Source organism: Vicia villosa, unplaced genomic scaffold (genome assembly GCF_029867415.1).
Source record: "Vicia villosa cultivar HV-30 ecotype Madison, WI unplaced genomic scaffold, Vvil1.0 ctg.003326F_1_1, whole genome shotgun sequence".
NCBI classification, from domain to species: Eukaryota; Viridiplantae; Streptophyta; class Magnoliopsida; order Fabales; family Fabaceae; genus Vicia; species Vicia villosa.
In genome coordinates this window covers 219,659-237,825 of record NW_026706176.1, presented here as the reverse complement: position 1 = coordinate 237,825, position 18,167 = coordinate 219,659, and the positions used below count along the sequence as shown (strand labels likewise).

The window sequence follows — 18,167 nt, the reverse complement described above, 5'->3', positions numbered from 1 at the left end:
ATGATATTATGGGCCTCCCACGACCAAGACAAAGCCCACACCATTTTTATCCATTTTTGGCTTAATTTTATCTTATTTTAAGATTAAATGAAAAAAGAAAATGGAAGGATAATGGATAGCTTAGTTTCTAAGCATGAGTCATCCAAGAATCTTCAATTTTCTGTAGAAGATTGAGGTACAAGGCAAGAGCATTGAAGAGAAGCAAGACTTGGTCAACAATTCAAAGGTTTTAATATAAAAAAATCAAGAATTCAACAAAGGCAACTAAAGGCTTCTTGGCTTCAATTCTAAGCACAACATAGCCTATATAAAGGCTATAACACTTCACAAATGAAAGAGCACGAAATTAGAGCCAAACTTCTGCTTGTAACACACTTGTAATCACTTAAATTTTTCAAAGAAACTTGAAATTCGAATTTTAAGTTTAAGTCATTTTCAATACAAACTAAGCATTCAAACACCTTCCTTAAGCATCACTGAGCATATTCCAATCATTTCCAAGTCTTGAAACTCACTGAACCAAGTACTGCAGGTCACAATTGGTTCGAACTAAAATCAACTTGTATCTCATAATCCACGCATGCTTAGCAAGATGTACACATATATTTGAACTTAGTTTGACGTGTAGATCATTTCTGGAAGTTTAATTGAGTTTTGGATGCTTGTACACGAATCTACCATTTTAGGGTTTTCTAGTTCAAATTTAGGGTTTTTAGTTAGAGCCAAAATTAGAACAAATTAAGGGCATGGTTGAATTCAGTGGAACAGGACGAATTGAATGGACCTATCGCGCCTAATTTCTATGCACGTTTACCCCTGTTCGTTATTTTTGCAGATTTAGGGTTCATCAATTACAGCGCTTTTGCATAAAAGCGCTGTTAAAAGTGGTGTCTGGAGGTTGAAGACGAAGACGTGTCCTCACCCCATTGGTTCACACGCGCGCGTTTTTTTTTAAATTTAATTTTTCTAATCCAGTGTGCTGCAGGTATATCACGTGTCACACGCCTTCAGGCCTTCCACCATCTGATTTCATTAATCTCCTCATCCAATGCTCTAGCCTTGCCAGTCCATGCTATAGACTCTATAACCCACCACATCTGATCACTGCTTATTTATTTTTCTATTTTATTTTAATTTTCTTGCAAAATTAATTAAAAATAGTTTCAAAAATCCAAAAAATACACAAAAAATATTTTTAAGTTTCTAAAATAATATTTTATTTTCTAACATAAAAATATTTTAATTTTCTTCATAATTTCAATATTTTGCATAATTAATTAGTTTATATTTATATATTTGCTTTTTAATTATTTTAACCAATCAAAAAATCATAAAAAATTTGTTCTTTATATTAAATATTGTTTATATATTATAAGCTAATTTTGTACATATTTTGAATAATTTTCTCTTTAAGTTTTAATTATTTGTGTAATTATTTGCATAATTATGTGTTAATTAACTTAATAAATTTCAAATCAAATTTCAAAAATTCAAAAAAATTAGTTTTGTTTTAAAATTAATTAGCAAACATTTTGAACATATTTTGAACTTAATTTTTAGGTTTAAATTTTATTTCCATCTTTTCCTCATTTTAATTAAATTAATCATGCATTAATCATAATTAAAATAAATCATAAAAAATCCAAAAACATTTCTTTATTTTCTTGCTATTTAAATTCCTAGATAAATGTATAGGTTGTCAAATCTATGTAAATAGGCGTAGTTTACATTTCATGCAAATCGATGTAATAGCGTAGAATTACTTTCCGCATTTTACATTTCCGTATTTTAAATTCCAGCACATATAAACTGCGTGTATGTCAAAGATAAAATTGAACCGTTAGATCACTAACTCCAAAAGATAAAATATCTGAATTCAAACACAATCACACCTGCACCTCCTAAGGTAATCCCTTCTCATTCTTTTCAAAATCAAAGTCAAAATTCTACTGTTTCGAGTACAAAATCGAACCTTTTGTTTGTATCCGGTGAAAGGATAGATTTTTAAAGGAAATAGGATAAAGACCTTACAACTGAGGGTAGACCTCCTAATTTGCTTGCTCAAATCAAAACAAACAAAATTCTCATACACTGTTGTTTTTCAAAATAAAACTTTCCAAAAAGACAATACTTTGTATATATCCAAACAAGGATCATTACGAAGTTAACGTTCTTTTTTTTCAAAAAAACATCTTTTGAAAGATAAAAAACACTTTGTATACATCCGCACAAGGATCATTACAAATTCAATTTACAAAGGTATTTGAAACCACATATGAGCATTTTAAAGCAATTGAAAAGTGATCGAAAACAAGTGAGCTAAGCAAACTAAAGAGCCCATGGATAACCATGGATACAAAGGATGCTAACACCTTCCCTTTGTATAACCTACCCCCTTACCCAGAATTTCTTAAAGGTCTTTTTTCTGTTTCTTTTATAAACCTTTCCTTAATTGGATAAAATAAAAGGTCGGTGGCGACTCTCTGAATTTTCAAAATGCGAAAGCAGAAACAATAAAAAGAGTAAAAAATGGAGGTCCACACGTACCATACACATTTCATCAGAGTAAAAAATGGCCTAAAAACAACCTCATACGCGTATCAACCCTGCCATACGCGTATCACCAGAATAAATTTCCTCTTGAAAAATTCCCATACGCGTATGAGCATCCTCATACGCTCCTCATACGCAAATAGCCAGTACAGTGTATTTTGGGACAGGGCAGCTGCGTATCATACGCGTATAGCCCTTGGGGAATGTCCCTCATACGCGTATGACTCCATCCCATACGCGTATGACACTGTTCCATATGCGAAAAACCAGAAAATGCCCAGAATTCAGCAGTTTACGTAACAGTCCAATTCTCACTCGTTTCTACTCATATCAGTTCACGATTTTGAGTCTAAAACAGTCCAATTCTACGTTTTCATTCACAGGATTCATTCAATACAGATTAATCTATCATCACATATCAATCTACACATCAAAATCCCAAAATCTAAACCAATTCTTAGGACCCAAAACCTAACTCTGACATACAAACAGAATTGACTCAACAACACAACTATTCACACACTATTAATCTATAATCACAATAAGAGATGATAATTGGAAGAGTCCCCCCTTACCTTAGCCAATTTTCTTGATCTTTGGTCTCTTCCTCTTTGTTCCTCTTTCACGTTCTTCGTGTTCCAACTCTTCTATTTTCACGTTCTATTCTTTCCTTCCCAATTCTAATTATTTTATGAAAATAATAATAAAATTAGTAAAGGGCCTTCCTATATCTCACCCCCTCTTTTACTATTTATCACATGGCCCAAATGCCATAAACCATTATTTTCACAAAATCCTTAATAATTCTAATTATTAATTCAATATTCCAAATTAAATTAATATTAAAATTATACGGGTGTTACAACTCTCCCCCACTAAAAGAGTTTTCGTCCTCGAAAACATACCTTAGGTAAAGAGCTCTAGATGATCTTTGGTCTCTTCCTCTTTGTTCCTCTTTCACGTTCTTCGTGTTCCAACTCTTCTATTTTCACGTTCTATTCTTTCCTTCCCAATTCTAATTATTTTATGAAAATAATAATAAAATTAGTAAAGGGCCTTCCTATATCTCACCCCCTCTTTTACTATTTATCACATGGCCCAAATGCCATAAACCATTATTTTCACAAAATCCTTAATAATTCTAATTATTAATTCAATATTCCAAATTAAATTAATATTAAAATTATACGGGTGTTACAGATGCAATCCTTCATATTCCACCTTATAGCTACTTCCTTCAATTCGAAACATTACAAGTAATGGTTTTGCCAAGTTCACAGCCACACAAACTCGAGCATATTTTCCTCGTTCCTGCTTGATAGTAGTTTTATCTACTTTGATTGTTCTCCCAATTTTGTTTCCAAACTCTGATAGAGCCCTCAGATCATAATACTCGATAGGGAGTCCAGAGATACGAACCCACACCGCAACTTCATCTATAGTATCACTTTCCGGTTGGAAATTTGGACGCCAATCCTTAACTGTCAGATAATGGTCATATATAAACCACGGATCATTGACCAGCGCTGCTTTCTTATCATCATCATGCGAGAATGCCACCAAATAGTAGTCATTGCTCAAGTCTATTATGCTAATGACCCCCTTTTCACCCACATCTGATTCAATCTGCTTTCAAGAGCTTTATATCCAATTTTCCTTCCTAAGAGCTTCACTATGACTCCTCTCCTCCATGGTCTTTGAATTCTTTTTTTTCTCCTCCTCGGAAAAAATGAAGTTCGGACATTCATATCCTCCCACCATTCCTTCCTCTACGTTAATCTCTCTGTAAATCACTTCCATCGTATTTTCTTCTCCCTCACAAGCCCCCCGATCCTCTTCCATCTCCTCCAGATTCCGCCCCATCATGATCTCCTTAAAGGAGACTCCTTTTTCAACAAGGGATTCTCTCACCACCTCTTTCACCTTCTTCGTGCTCCTCTCTGGTGAATCAACCTCCGCCGTACTCTTCCCCGGACTTCCATGTGTGCTCTTACTTGTTTTGTCACCAATCTCATCGATAAACCCTAGCAGAGGATTATCCATGAGTAGAGGATTTTTAAATTATTTTTAGTTTTAATTTGTTGATTCGGGAATATGTAGTTTTAAGTGATAATAACTAGTCGTCTTTTTTAACATTTGCAATTATTATTATTTTTTAAGAAATAATTGATCTACTATTATAATAACTACTATCATAATAAGAAAATCGATGTCTACTAAAATTAATTTTATGTCCAAGTTTAAACTAATATTTGAATATGATTTTCATGCCTTCAATTGCCTTTTTCATCATCAAATCATATATTGTCATGCCTTATGTCTTTAATATTTGACAATATCTAAAAACAATCATTATTATTATTTTTTGCATGCTACAAGTTTACCAATCAATTCCAATATCTAAAAATAATTATTATGGTTAGTTAATCATAAAAAGGTGGAATTCATATAACTCTCTATCTTCCGTACAATATCAACAAATATATAGTATATTGACATAATTCAAATTCAAATGGAGGAATCAATATAAAATAATTGTAAAAAAACATTAAAAAAATTTTTGTATAGAATTAAATGCATATAAAATCTTTCAACACGCGTTATTGTATCTTCCACATTAAAAATAGTTGACATTAATTCTAATTTATATTCCTTCGGTTAATATCCATAAAAAATAGTTGACATTAATTCTAATTTATATTCATTCCATTAAATATATCAAATACAAAGAAAGAGTTGGTATTGGCCATTTTTCTATGAAACACAGATTTGTTATTCTTTGTATATTTTATAGTAGATTTATTTACAATTTGTAATTATATGTTAATGAATGGGATGTGAATAACGTAGGTCTATCATTCAATTATTATTATTATTATTATTATTATTATTATTATTATTATTATTATTATTATTATTATTATTATTATTATTATTATTATTATTATTATTATTAATGAAATATATTTAAAAAAATCAAACTCAAAGTGAAGAGATTTAAAAAAAAATAGAAAATTTCTTTATCAACCCCCATGTCTTCTTGGTCACCTCTGGTGAAAAACCCAAACTACCCCTAACTTCGAAAATGCATTTCCGAAATGCAAGAAAAAGGTGTTTTCGGAGATGCATCTCCGAAAGCGCCTTTTTTTTTTGAAAAAATTGTCTTATTTCGGAAGTTCATTTCTGAAAACAGCATTTCGGAAGTTCATTTCCGAAATACTGCGCGTTTTGCAGATTAAGCAAAACAGCCCCCCTCCCCCTAATCATTTACCCTAATCTTCTTCCAAACTCAAACTCTCTGCAAAAATTCTGCAAAAGCAAGTGTGAAGTAGCCAAACTCAACCAAACTCATCATCAAACACTAATTGGTAAGTTTATCATTGTTTTTTCAAGTTTTAGATCCATTTGAATAAACTCTATTAGGGTGTTTAGAAACTGAAAAAATCACATTAAGATAGGTTAGTACTGATATTAGGATGTTTAGTAGGCATAAAAATAGTTTTGGTTTAGGTTTTTGGGGTCTGCCATTGGAGGTTGCAGAGAAGTTCTGCGCAGGGGTGTTTCGGAAGTTCATTTCCGAAAACACCTCCATCCCAGTTTTCGGAAATGAACTTCTGAACTGTATCAGAAGTGCATTTTTTTTTGTTTTTTCATTTGTCTCGCATATTAATCGATTTCGATTCTTTACAGGAACATGTCAGGCAACCAACCAGCACGCATCAGACAGGGTAGGGAGACCCAGACTGCGTCGGCTAGACGCGAGCGGGCGGCGGCGCAGATGGCTTCGACACATGAACGGGGGCAGGGCCGGGGACGAAGTGTGCGAGTTCCCGTGGGCGAGGGAGAGGGTACATCTGCTTTAGGATCTAGGAGTCGGCTGGCTCGGGTATCTTCTTCCCGCCAGCGAGAGGAGGAGGAGGAGGATGAGGAGGAGGTGGCGGCAGTGCCCTACCACGAGCCGGAGGGGGTACCGGATGTTGACCCTCCAGGCGAGGAGGAGGATGAGCAGGAGGACAGCTATCCGGGAGGGCCCATTGACACTTCCGTGCTGATTCACTAACACGATCACGTCGCTCGGCGTATCTGGGAGGGAGAGGTATTTTTTATAAATTAACCGTTTATTTGTCACCATTTTGTATAATTTAACCGTTTATTTGTCGCTTATTTAATATATGTCGCTTATTTGTTTTTTTTTGTAACAGGAGAGAGAGCCGTTGAAAATGGTGAACCACGCCCGGAAGATTTTCAGTCTGTTTAAACCAGCAGCTGAGTGGTTTAACGACCATGTGCGAGGTTCAGGGCTTAGCGGGCTCTGCATGACGGGGTACACCACCATCAGCACCGGCATGCAGGGGGCATTTGTGGAGCGCTGGCACAAGGAGACGTCCTCTTTCCACTTGCCGGTTGGAGAGATGACGATCACCTAGCATGACGTGCAGTGTCTTCTCCACCTGCCGATTAGGGGGCCGCGGTTGCACCACTCCCGGATCCAGAGGGTCGAGGCCATTGAGTTGATGACGCTCTATTTGGGCATGGAGCACGAGGTTGCTCACTTTGAGTGCGTCACGACATCTGGGCCTCATATCCGGTTCACCATACTGAGCGCTTATTTTGAGCACCACCTGGACGCGGCGGCCGATGCCGAGCAGGAGGGTGACGAGCTATTCACACAGTATCACCGCGGCTGCGCTCTCCGGTGCTGGTACATGCATGTGGTAGGCGCTGCATGCTTTGTGGACAAGAGTGCAAGGTACGTCGACGTGACCTACCTCCGCTACTTCATGGACCTGGATACCGTTCACCAGTGGAACTGGGGGGCAACTACTCTGGCATACCTCTACCAGAAGCTGAATGATGCCTCCAATTGGAGGACGAGGCAGTTGGTCGGATCCTGCACACTACTTACGGTACGTTTTATTTTAATACATTATCGTATTTATTTATTTATTTATTTATGCTTCGTATTTATTTTTAATACATTATCGTGTTTCTGTTTCAGAGCTGGATCATCTCCTACTTCTCCCGCATCCACGGCTTTCACATCGATCCTGCGTACGTGGACGCCATGCCCAGGGCCGCCAGATACGTTCTCCAGAGGGGGAACGATGCGATGGGACCATACCGTGGATACCTGAACCGCACGATGCACGACGACGTCACCTGGAGGCCGTTCAGCGACTATGCTCAGATTGTCCCCTTTGACGGCATTGCTCTATATTCAGGCTGGCTGGCATGCGGGACTACCATCATGGTCCGGTATCTCCCTGAGCGGTGCATGCGTTAGTTCAGATTCGTGCAGCGGATACCTAGGTCACCCTTTGAGGCTGCTCCCGACACAGTGACCCGAGTGCAGCTCACTGCCATATGGGAGGATTGGCAGCATCATGTGGTACCGCAGGAGTACCGTCTCACTCCGGTCACACAGGACTGACACAGTGAGGAGGGATACGTCACATGGTTCTATCGGGTGTCACATCCTCTACTGAGACCCGACGTTCCCGGCGCTCCTAGGCCAACACACGAGGAGATCCTGGAGAACCAGCAGGCCGAGGATGACCATGCCATTGATCTCATGCCGATCTGCCAGCGTATAGAGATGCTTGGGCGGGACGCATTGGATCGAGGTGTCGTTCAGCAGGGCGGTCCAGAGGCTGTGGCTGTGATGGAGATGATCGTCACTGATGCGGGCCGTGCGGCAGGGTACAGGCGGCAGAGGAGGGCCCAGGGTGAGAGGGTTAGGCACACCCAGTAGTGGTCGGGTTTATTTATTTTTTGATTTCGGATTGTATCTTTCGCACAGTATTATTATTATTTTCGTCTTGTATATATTATTTGGATTTGATTTATCATATTAGTATTTTCAGTTTATGTGTTGCTTATTTTATTTGGCGTTTGTGTTTAATTAAAATGCGAGACTGTTAAGATAAAACATAAAAAAAAACACAGTTTCTGCATAATTCAGAAGTTCATTTCCGAAGACACCCCCCCATGAGGTGTTTTCGGAAGTTCATCTCCGAAGACACCCCCCATGAGGTGTTTTCGGAGATGCACTTCCGAATTGTGGAAATTTAAAAAAAAAAAAACGCTTCGGAAGTTCATTTCCGAAGCAGGGGTATTTTGGGATTTTCGCTGGGGGTGACCCCATAGGGAGGTGGCTAAAGAAATTTTCAAAAAATAAAGTAGAGATTCTATGATGTATGGATCTACTAAAATTTAAATTTAAATTTAATATGTAATAATAATTCCTAATTAGGTTCCAAAACACAACAATTACAAATACAATAATTATTCGCCTATTTAGTATCTATTTTATTGTAAATTGGTCTCAATATATATTTTTAACCTTTAAAAATGAAAAGTTTTGGTCTAAAAATAGTAATTTATCTTCTAAATTTTTATATTGAAAATAAAATATTACTTTGAAAAATAAAATTTAAAAAATTAGTAAAAATTGTGACTATTTTAATTAATTATAATTTATTTTTAATTTTCAAAGATAACATAAAATTTATTTCTATATTTATTCCAATTAAACTTTTTAGATTGCAGTTACGAAAGGAGTTAAAAAATTGACTTTTATTTTTATTTTATTTTTATTTTTAAAAGGATTTAGTTCTTTGGTGGGATGAGTGACTCTTTTATTTTAAAAAGGAGTTAATGTTCCAGCTTTATAAATAAAATGTTTTCATTTTAAAATATGTTTAAATGTGTTGCATTGTATTATAATATGCCATTTCATTATTTTTGTTCTTGATTTATATAAATGTTATGACTTTTTTTGTAATTTTTTATTTTGATAATTTAAATTTGCAATTTGAATTATGCTCATCCTGTTACTGCGCGTCTGCGAACAAAAAAAACGGGTAGACATAATAGGGGTGGGAGCCCATAAAAGTTGTTGTTAATGATACATAATAACTACATTACCTCAATTTTTATTGATTTTTTATTTTTAATTAAGAACTATATTTTTTCAGAGTTAAAATTGTAATCAACAATAATAATTAATGAACGAGAAAAAGTCTACTGTTGATACAGTTATTTTTATAAACGGAAATAAGTTACAAATTTTTTTATATATCAGAAAAAATGAACTGTTGATACAATTGTTTTTATAAACGAGACTAAGTTACAATTATTTTTATAAACGAGAAAAAGTTAACTGTTGATACAATTATGATTATAAATGAAAATAAGTTACAAATATTTTTATAAATGGACACACGGGTAGGGGTGGCAAAACGGGCCGTCTGCCCCGCCCCGTCTTAAGCCTGCCAAAAAAAGAGCGGAGCAGACAAGCCGCCAAGTGAAATAGGCATAAAATCATGCTCCCTCCGCCAAGATGACGGTCGATGGATTTTCCCGCCTATTTTTTCATTTTCTTAAATAAATCAATAGGCATTTTTTACCTTTTCAATGAAATTTTTCACTTGTTTTTTAAACCAATTTTTTATAAAAACATCTTTTTAAGAAATTTTACTTAAAAAATATTACATGTATTTATAAATAAATGTATAAAATAAAACCATCAAGAATTGGAATCACTAGAATTAACTAAAAAATGACGAATTAAGGCGAGACAGACTGAACAAATAGGCGAGGTGGGTTTTGGCGCACGGCGGACTTTGGCATGAGAGCTTTGGCGGGCGGATGGTTTTGGCGGGGTGGTTTTGGCGGGCCATGACCTATTATGTCCCCTACACACGGGTTGTAAAATTTTGCCTCCGCCCTGCAAAACCATGGGTGCGGAATGTGGCGGACACACAGACATTGCACCTTTTATGAATGAGAAAAAATTAATTGTTGATACAATTATGTCTCTATGTGAAATGTATTATACAAAATACTCATATATTCTTCAACATAATTTCTATGTATATCTTGACAACAACTACAATCTGATAAATTAAATTAATATTTATATGACAATCATCATTTAAGATATTTTTTCTTAGTTCATATGTATTTTTATATATATTTTTTAACCATAATCATATAATATTTATTTAATATTTATATCGACATTGCGCGACCCGTGCGAACGCACGGGTCCTTTACTAGTAATAAACTAAAATAATAAAAAAAGTCCAAAGCCCATTTAAATTTACTCTTTCTCTAAATTAAACTCTTCTTATTTTCATACTTTTGTTTACTCTTGTATGTGACAATACACAATATAAAACACCCATTTTCATTTGCCTCTTTACTCTCTCATTCCATTCATCTCTCTTGATTCTTTCTTAAGAAGTCCTCTAGTTGCAGCTAGGGAGTATATTAGATTGGAGATCTCCAGATAAAAACCATTTCTTATCACTTTACTTTTAAATTTCAATCCGGATAATATAAGTTAGCTTGTCTCATTCGAGAACCCGACCAATTGTCTACCCTTAACTCAAAAACGACTTCTTTGGACAATGATTCACATTCCAATCATGGAAATATCTGAAGTACGACTGTATGCACTTGTGTAGTTTATGCTGTCCTTTTATTTATGTTGGGTATTTCCTTCAAATTTTGATTTGGGATAGAGACATATTATGTTCTTTTAGTTGCTCTTGATTATATATATTTTTTCTGTTTCCAAAATAGAGCTTGTTTTTGGTTTCACAGTGTTCAATTTGTTTATCCTAAGTATGTAGCTTCTTAAACAATTTTTACTAGTGGTGTGAAAAGTGATCCAACTTGTATATATAGCAATGGGAAGCTTGTGGCACAAGCAACTGATCCAACTAACTAACTATGAGTTGTAACTAACTATAGGAAATCTAGCAAAATCTCCAACTAACTTAATCATGTGTTGTGAATAATAGTTGTAGCAAGTGGTATGTACTAAGTTCTAGTATTTTAGATGTAATGCCATTTATAAAAGAATTGTAGAGTTAGGACAACACAGAAATAACACAGGAGTTTGTTCTGCCACTTATGATTGTTGCAGCATTGAGAAATAAGAATGTAAAAATGTAAAGTTTATTGTTATATCCAAATAATTAATCATCATTCTCTTGGTTGCTGAAAATTTACAACTCAATTCAACATAACTAATAACAAACCAAATAATTATAATAGTATCAAGTTGGTACTGATGCAAAATACTTGCATTCTCTCCAGCTTATGTATTATTAACATTTTACATTTTTTCAACAAAATATCCTCACCTATACATACTCAATATCTATAAAATCAAAGAAAGTATCATAATCATTTAATACATAACTTAGTATAGGGATGCACATAGGATCCAATGTTAGAGTTAACATTAGATTCACACCACCATCTATCTGCTCAAGCTCCTTGTACAATTGCGGTTGATGTTACTCTTCAACACAATGTTGTTCCGATTGCACTGTTGGAGAATCCTTCACAAGTGAATTAACCCATGATTCCTGCCTTAATAATACATCTTGATCATCATCATTTTGCTCAACCATTGTTGAATTGCTTAGTTGGTCTCGAAAGCTGAAAGTATACGACTTTTTCATCTTATTTAGTGCATCACCACGGATGGACCAGTCTAATTTTCCATCAGGGGAGCCCCAACCAGACAAGTTAGTATATGGCTCCATAGCAACCGAGGTAGCAGGGGAGAGTTCAGAACTAAAGGTGGCCATGCTGCTGCGCTCAATAAAGCTCTGGCTCCGCTTCGACAGGGCATCATTTTTTGAATTCATCGAGGGATCAACAGTGAACTTTGGTGATCCAATCACATTTGAATTGGCAAGGTCAGAAGAAAAGCTCCAAAGTTGCTGAGTCACATTAGGATGCACATGAGTTGTTGATGGTGGAGACGGTATCTGAGAACCGAGAATGTCATCAAAGTTAGCAGGATTCACACCTGCTAGTCTATTTGAAGGGAATGAAAGACCTGTCATCTCTTCAATCATTAGCTTCTGCAAAAGGCGATTTTCAAGTTCGAGAAATTCAGTATCATCTCTAGAATTCAATCCAGTTTTCAATCTGCTTCTTGGCATCTGAAGAGTAGGAACTGCAGCATAAGATTGAGTCGGCCACATCATGCCACCTGCAGGAGAAGTCGCTGCAGTTGGAGTCAAAGGCGGTGTCGACATGGATTTTGTCGAACTGGACGGAGAGCTCAGTGAGAAATAATCCATTGAAGAAGCACTTGGTGAATTTGAATAGGATATAGGTGAAGGCAAAGCAGAACCAGTAGAAGCATACAATGGCCGAAGCTCCTCGGGTTTGTGCGCGAAAAAGCAGACTCTTCGGGTGCATTCAGTCTCATCTTTGCAAAGCCTTGTTCTGTATTGAGCAGGATGAAGCCAGCACTCAAAAATACCATGTGCATACTCACAAGCATCCCCTTTACTGCACGATCCCTTTCGAAACTCAGGACAAGGGACACAGGTGTATTGATATATCGTCGGATCACGGCGCCTCGCATTTTCTCCTGGATGAACAAAGGGACACTCAGTCCAATCATGAGAATAAGCTCTTGAACAAGTCTTCACTTTGAATATATACATCCTAAATTCATCTGTACTATATATCCCATTGTTTATGTCGGGTAGGGGTAGATCCATCGGATAATCTTTCTTCTCAATTCGAGCTGTACCAATATCTTGTTGCTGCTTCTCCATTTGGAAACCTACTTCCTTAAGGAAATCATTGTATTCATCAATATCATCCCACATCCTAAATTCATCTAGTATGGCTAGTAGTAACCTCTTCTTTGAACCTGAGATACTATTAGACATCATGAGAATCAAGTCAATGCACCGGTTACCGTTCGCGTCAACAGAATTAACATCTGCAGATGCATCAAGCAAAAGCTTGATAACCTCAGCAGAAGCAGCAGAACAACCAGAAACAGCACAATGAAGAGCAGTAGCCCTATCCGAGCCATACTTTTGGTTAACATCAACCCGGCCGGTTTCAAGAATATATGACAGTACACCCTTGCTTCCAAATAAGGAAGCAATCATGAGAGGTGTTCTCTCTTCATATCCCATTTCCTTTGAACCAATTCTCCTTCCGTACCACAACCCTACCTCATTGACATCATGGTTGTCATTTTCAACAGCCTCTTTGAAAGCTATTACATCATCTGTGGCTGAAAACACAAGCAAATCAGAAACCTTATAATGCATTTCTTCTTGTCTTCCATATTCTTGAGAGGGTATTCTATTTGATATGCTGCACATGACTTTATTTTATTAATCAAAGTTTATTTATCTTCCTCTCTATTTCTATACAGAATCTGCAAATGTTAAATATGTATGATACTTGAGCAGAGAGATTTTTACATATTTAAAGCATAGAAAACTTAGTTGAAAAGATTTTTAGTTTAAACCACAAACAACAGAAAGGAATGAGAAAGAGAAATAAAAGAGAGAGGGATTCTACAAAATTTGTTAGAAAATAATCCTTCCTCGGCAAATTTGCAACAAATATTGGTTAAACTTTGAAGGTTAAAAATCTTAGTTTATATTGCACAACAATAATTCTAAAAATAACCACAAACCTTAGTAACAGAAAAAAGAAAGAAAAAACAGGAAACTGTTACACATCCTTGTTAACCAAATAGCACTAACAGCCTGTTCTTGTTACAGACTGAAAGAGAAAGCATATTAAGTAATGAATAATAAATTTTTGTTTGTAAGCCTAAAGCTAACTATAGTAGTCTGGTCCTTGGACCAACCTTAAATGTCCAAATTTAATATTCGACAGTGTCTTAATTATGATTACTTGAACATATGGAAAGAAAAAAATTGGGGTTTCTATAGTATCAACTTTCTATAATATATTTCAAAATTATTAATAAATATGTCTAGCAATTTATAGTAGTATTCATATTTATGGACAACTTTTCCCTCTCTAAAATCGTTAGTTGGTCTAGTGGTGATTGACGCTGGATTTGGTAGGGAGAGAATGATTACAATAAAAATCAATGTTGGGCTATGAAAGTGATTTTAAGTGAAACAATTTATTCGACTACCTATCTTTAAATGGTAGTACCTTTTTATTCTATTAAAAATGTCGGAACTATCGTACATTATTTATTACTCCCTCCGTTTTTTATTATAAGTCGTTTTAGACTTTTCACACATATTAAGAAAAATAATAATTGTTGTATGAAAATGAGAAATTAGGAAGGTTTTTACAAAATTATCCTTCATTAATGACATGTGGAAGATAAATTTATATAATTGAAAGGAGAGAGAATAATAAATATTTAAGGATATAATAGGAAAACTAACATTAATTATTCATTGGAATTGTAAAGCGACTTATATTAAAATACAAATTTTTTTTCCAAAATGACTTATAATAAAAAATGGAGGGAGTATTTACTTGCAAGTTATGTCTATTTCACATGTGTTATGTTTATTTTTTAATATATCTACAAGATTTTTTTGAAGTTATTGGGTGAACTTTTTATATTCCATACAAAATATGGTTATTCAATAGAAAATATGTGAAATTTGTGGTGAAAAAAAAGAAATTTGTCTTAAAGATGCCCTATAATTTCAAAGTTTGTGATACTCCAAAATTGCACTGGGCAAAAGTTGTTTGGATAGTTGATATCCCACCTTCCAAATCTTTAATTGTTTAGAGATTAATGTATAATAAGATGTCAACTAATGAGTTGCTTTAAGCTAGAGTTTGCTCTATGGCTTTATGTGCTCTTTGTGCAACGATCATTTAGAATCGAGCCATCATCATTTCTTCAATTCCGCTTTTTCAATCAAGATTAGGGATGGCAAACAGACCTAAACCCGCAGGACCCACCCGCACCAGAACCCGAGTCAACGGGTGAAAACCCGAGTTGACTGAGTTTGGGTTCGGGTGCAACCCGATATTTCGAGTGCGGGTTTGGGTCGTATGAAACCCGCGCCCGAAACCCGAAATCACACCCGAATATATATATATATATATATATATATATATATATATATATATATATATATATATATATATATAAAATATTTTATATATATATATATATATATATATATATATATATATATATATATAATATTTTATATATATATATATATATATATATATATATATTTTATGGAAAGTTGTAAGAAAATTGTAGGAATAATATATTTTATGTATTTTGTTATGGGTTTGGGTTTGGGTGAAAAAACCCGAACCCAACGGGTGTGGGCGTGGGTGTTATTTTGTCAACCGAATAGTTTTTGGGTTTGGGTTCGGGTGGTAATTTCGAGTGCGGATTTGGGTAGTATAAAACCCGCACCCGCGGACACCCGTTGCCATCCCTAATCAAGATTTGGTTTTGGTTAAGCAAAACAATCAAGGTCAGTCTTCACTTTAATTTAATGGAAGATTTATGTACTTTTTGTACTAATGACTAATCACTTCAATCTGCTATAAATTTAAAAGCGACCTTTATTTTTCTTCCTAGTGAAATATGGACGGAAAAGAACTTGGTTATACCCTAGTGCGAATTCTTATAACCAATTGCTTATTAAAAAAAAAGAACTTGGCTATATTCAAAAACCAAGTGGCGCCTTTTAATTCAAATGACGGCCTATCACCTATGAATGGGTAGAATATTGGCTTTAAAAGAGAGGGGACTTATATAAAACATTTTAATTGGTTGCTTAGCTTCCATTGTATTTTCTAGCAGAATCACATATGAACATATGAACATCCCAAACTCATAAATTCATAAACCCACATATGAACATCCCAATAAATTCATAAGCCCACAGATGAACATTCCGAATTCATTGCTTATCTTCAAAATATTTTCATCACCTTCTCCAAATTCATAAACCCACATATGAACATCCTAATATTTTCCAGCAGAATCACAAATTTAAAACATGAAAACTACATTTCCTACGATATTTCCAAACATTCAATTATAAAGATCCCAAAACACTTCCATTGTAATTGCAACAACGTCACATACAAAGTTATAAAATGAAGTAGGAAAAGAGGAATTGGGGTGTTAACGGGTGTTTTGGAAACATTTGTGAGGAGAGACAATTTATCCAAAAGTGTTAAAACATAGAGGATCTCATGCAATTCCCTCTAGATATGGGTTTTTAAACTAGTTTTGTGGCATAATCTACAATATTTCAAAACTATTTTTACAAAACAAGAAGCATGGATTTCATGCGATTCACTCAGATATGGGTTATAATAAGCATCATTGAAAACTCATCGGTATATATGCTCGAATAGATGACGAGATCAGGGTTTTAATAAACATCACTGAAAAATCATCGCTGCAGAATTGTAGTAATTTCTCTGTGCAAAAGGTTTCGGAGATGGCGAAGAACAATGGATTTCCTTTTATATATAATTTCAACAATTATTGAAACCCAGTGTTAAAGAAAAATTAAAATTAAATTTGGGGCTTTTCTATGCAAGTTAATAGATTGTCACTGAATAATTTCATGTTTTGGACCTTATATTTCTTTTATGGGAAGAAATTGGTGTGTCCTATCCTGAAAATCCTTCAAATTTAAAGCTTGAAAAAAAAAAGAATAAATTTGAGGATGAAGATGAAGATAGGAATTAAAACCTAGAAAATATTGTCAGTGACCGTTTTTCGTTGCTAAATTGGTCGATCACTAAAGATTATCTAAGCCATGTGGCTTCCACGTCAGCGCCACATTGTCTTATTGTTTGACTTTGACTAACAGAATTGACGGGGAAGGACAAACGTGACACTATTTTGATAGTTAAAGGATCAATGTGAATCTTTTAAAAGTTAAGGGACCAAACTGGAGCCCGAGGTAAAGTTAAGGGGCGAAAAAGAGTATTTTGCCAATAAACAATGATGTGAGACTTCTTCAACATGTATATCACATAATCATTATCACATAAAGGTAATGCTATATCACATGACATGATTGTCACTTGCATAATAATGATGTGTTATTAGACATTACACTCTATTTGTAATATTAAACTAGAAGATTTATTAATGATTCAATGGTGTATTCTTAATATACATTAGTGCTAATTAGAGAAGCACGATACACATTAAGCTATGGTGTCTATAACAGGTTTTATAAATAGAACCATTATTTTAAAGTGATAGTCATTTGTAACACCCCATATTCCATTATTTAATTTAATTGAATTTTAAATTATTTAATTGGATTAATTGGCATTTTTGGTGAATTATTGAAGAATATTGTAGAAAATAAACAATTGGGCTTAGTGTAGTGGTTAGCAAAAGGGAGGTGTTAACTATGTAAGCCTTATTGAGATATTTTATATTTTTCATAAAATAAGGGAAACTGGAAAAAGAAGAAATTAGAGGCAAAAGAGAAGTCTGAGAAGAGAGGAGGAGATACGTGAAAAGGAGAAGAAGAAGAAGAAGAAGAGGACCTTCAAAGATTCGACTCTAGAGGTAAGGGGGGACTCTTCGGGTTAGTGATTATTATATAATCAGGGGTAGTGAACTGATTAGGATTGTTGTTTGATTCGATTGCATGTTTTGGTTTTTGGGGTTTTTGGGGATTTAGGTTGTTTATGTTGATTTGATGCAATTGATGAATTTGATGAGTGGTTTGGTGTTAAATGACTTCTAAACGTGTTATATTTGTGTTATAATATGTTATTTGATGATGTTTTTGGTATGAGACTGTTTTGGTGCGATTTGGATG

At 34.9% G+C, this 18,167-nt stretch overlaps 1 protein-coding gene across 1 annotated transcript; it reads right to left on the bottom strand.

The window, feature by feature from the left end:
• Positions 1-11,661: 11,661 nt before the first annotated feature.
• On the bottom strand, positions 11,662-13,761 carry LOC131640802 (zinc finger CCCH domain-containing protein 66-like). Its single transcript, XM_058911181.1, has one exon. It carries the CDS (start codon positions 13,710-13,712, stop codon positions 11,865-11,867), a length of 1,848 nt encoding a protein of 615 aa, XP_058767164.1. The 5' UTR covers positions 13,713-13,761; the 3' UTR covers positions 11,662-11,864.
• Between the last annotated feature and the right edge of the window lie 4,406 nt (positions 13,762-18,167).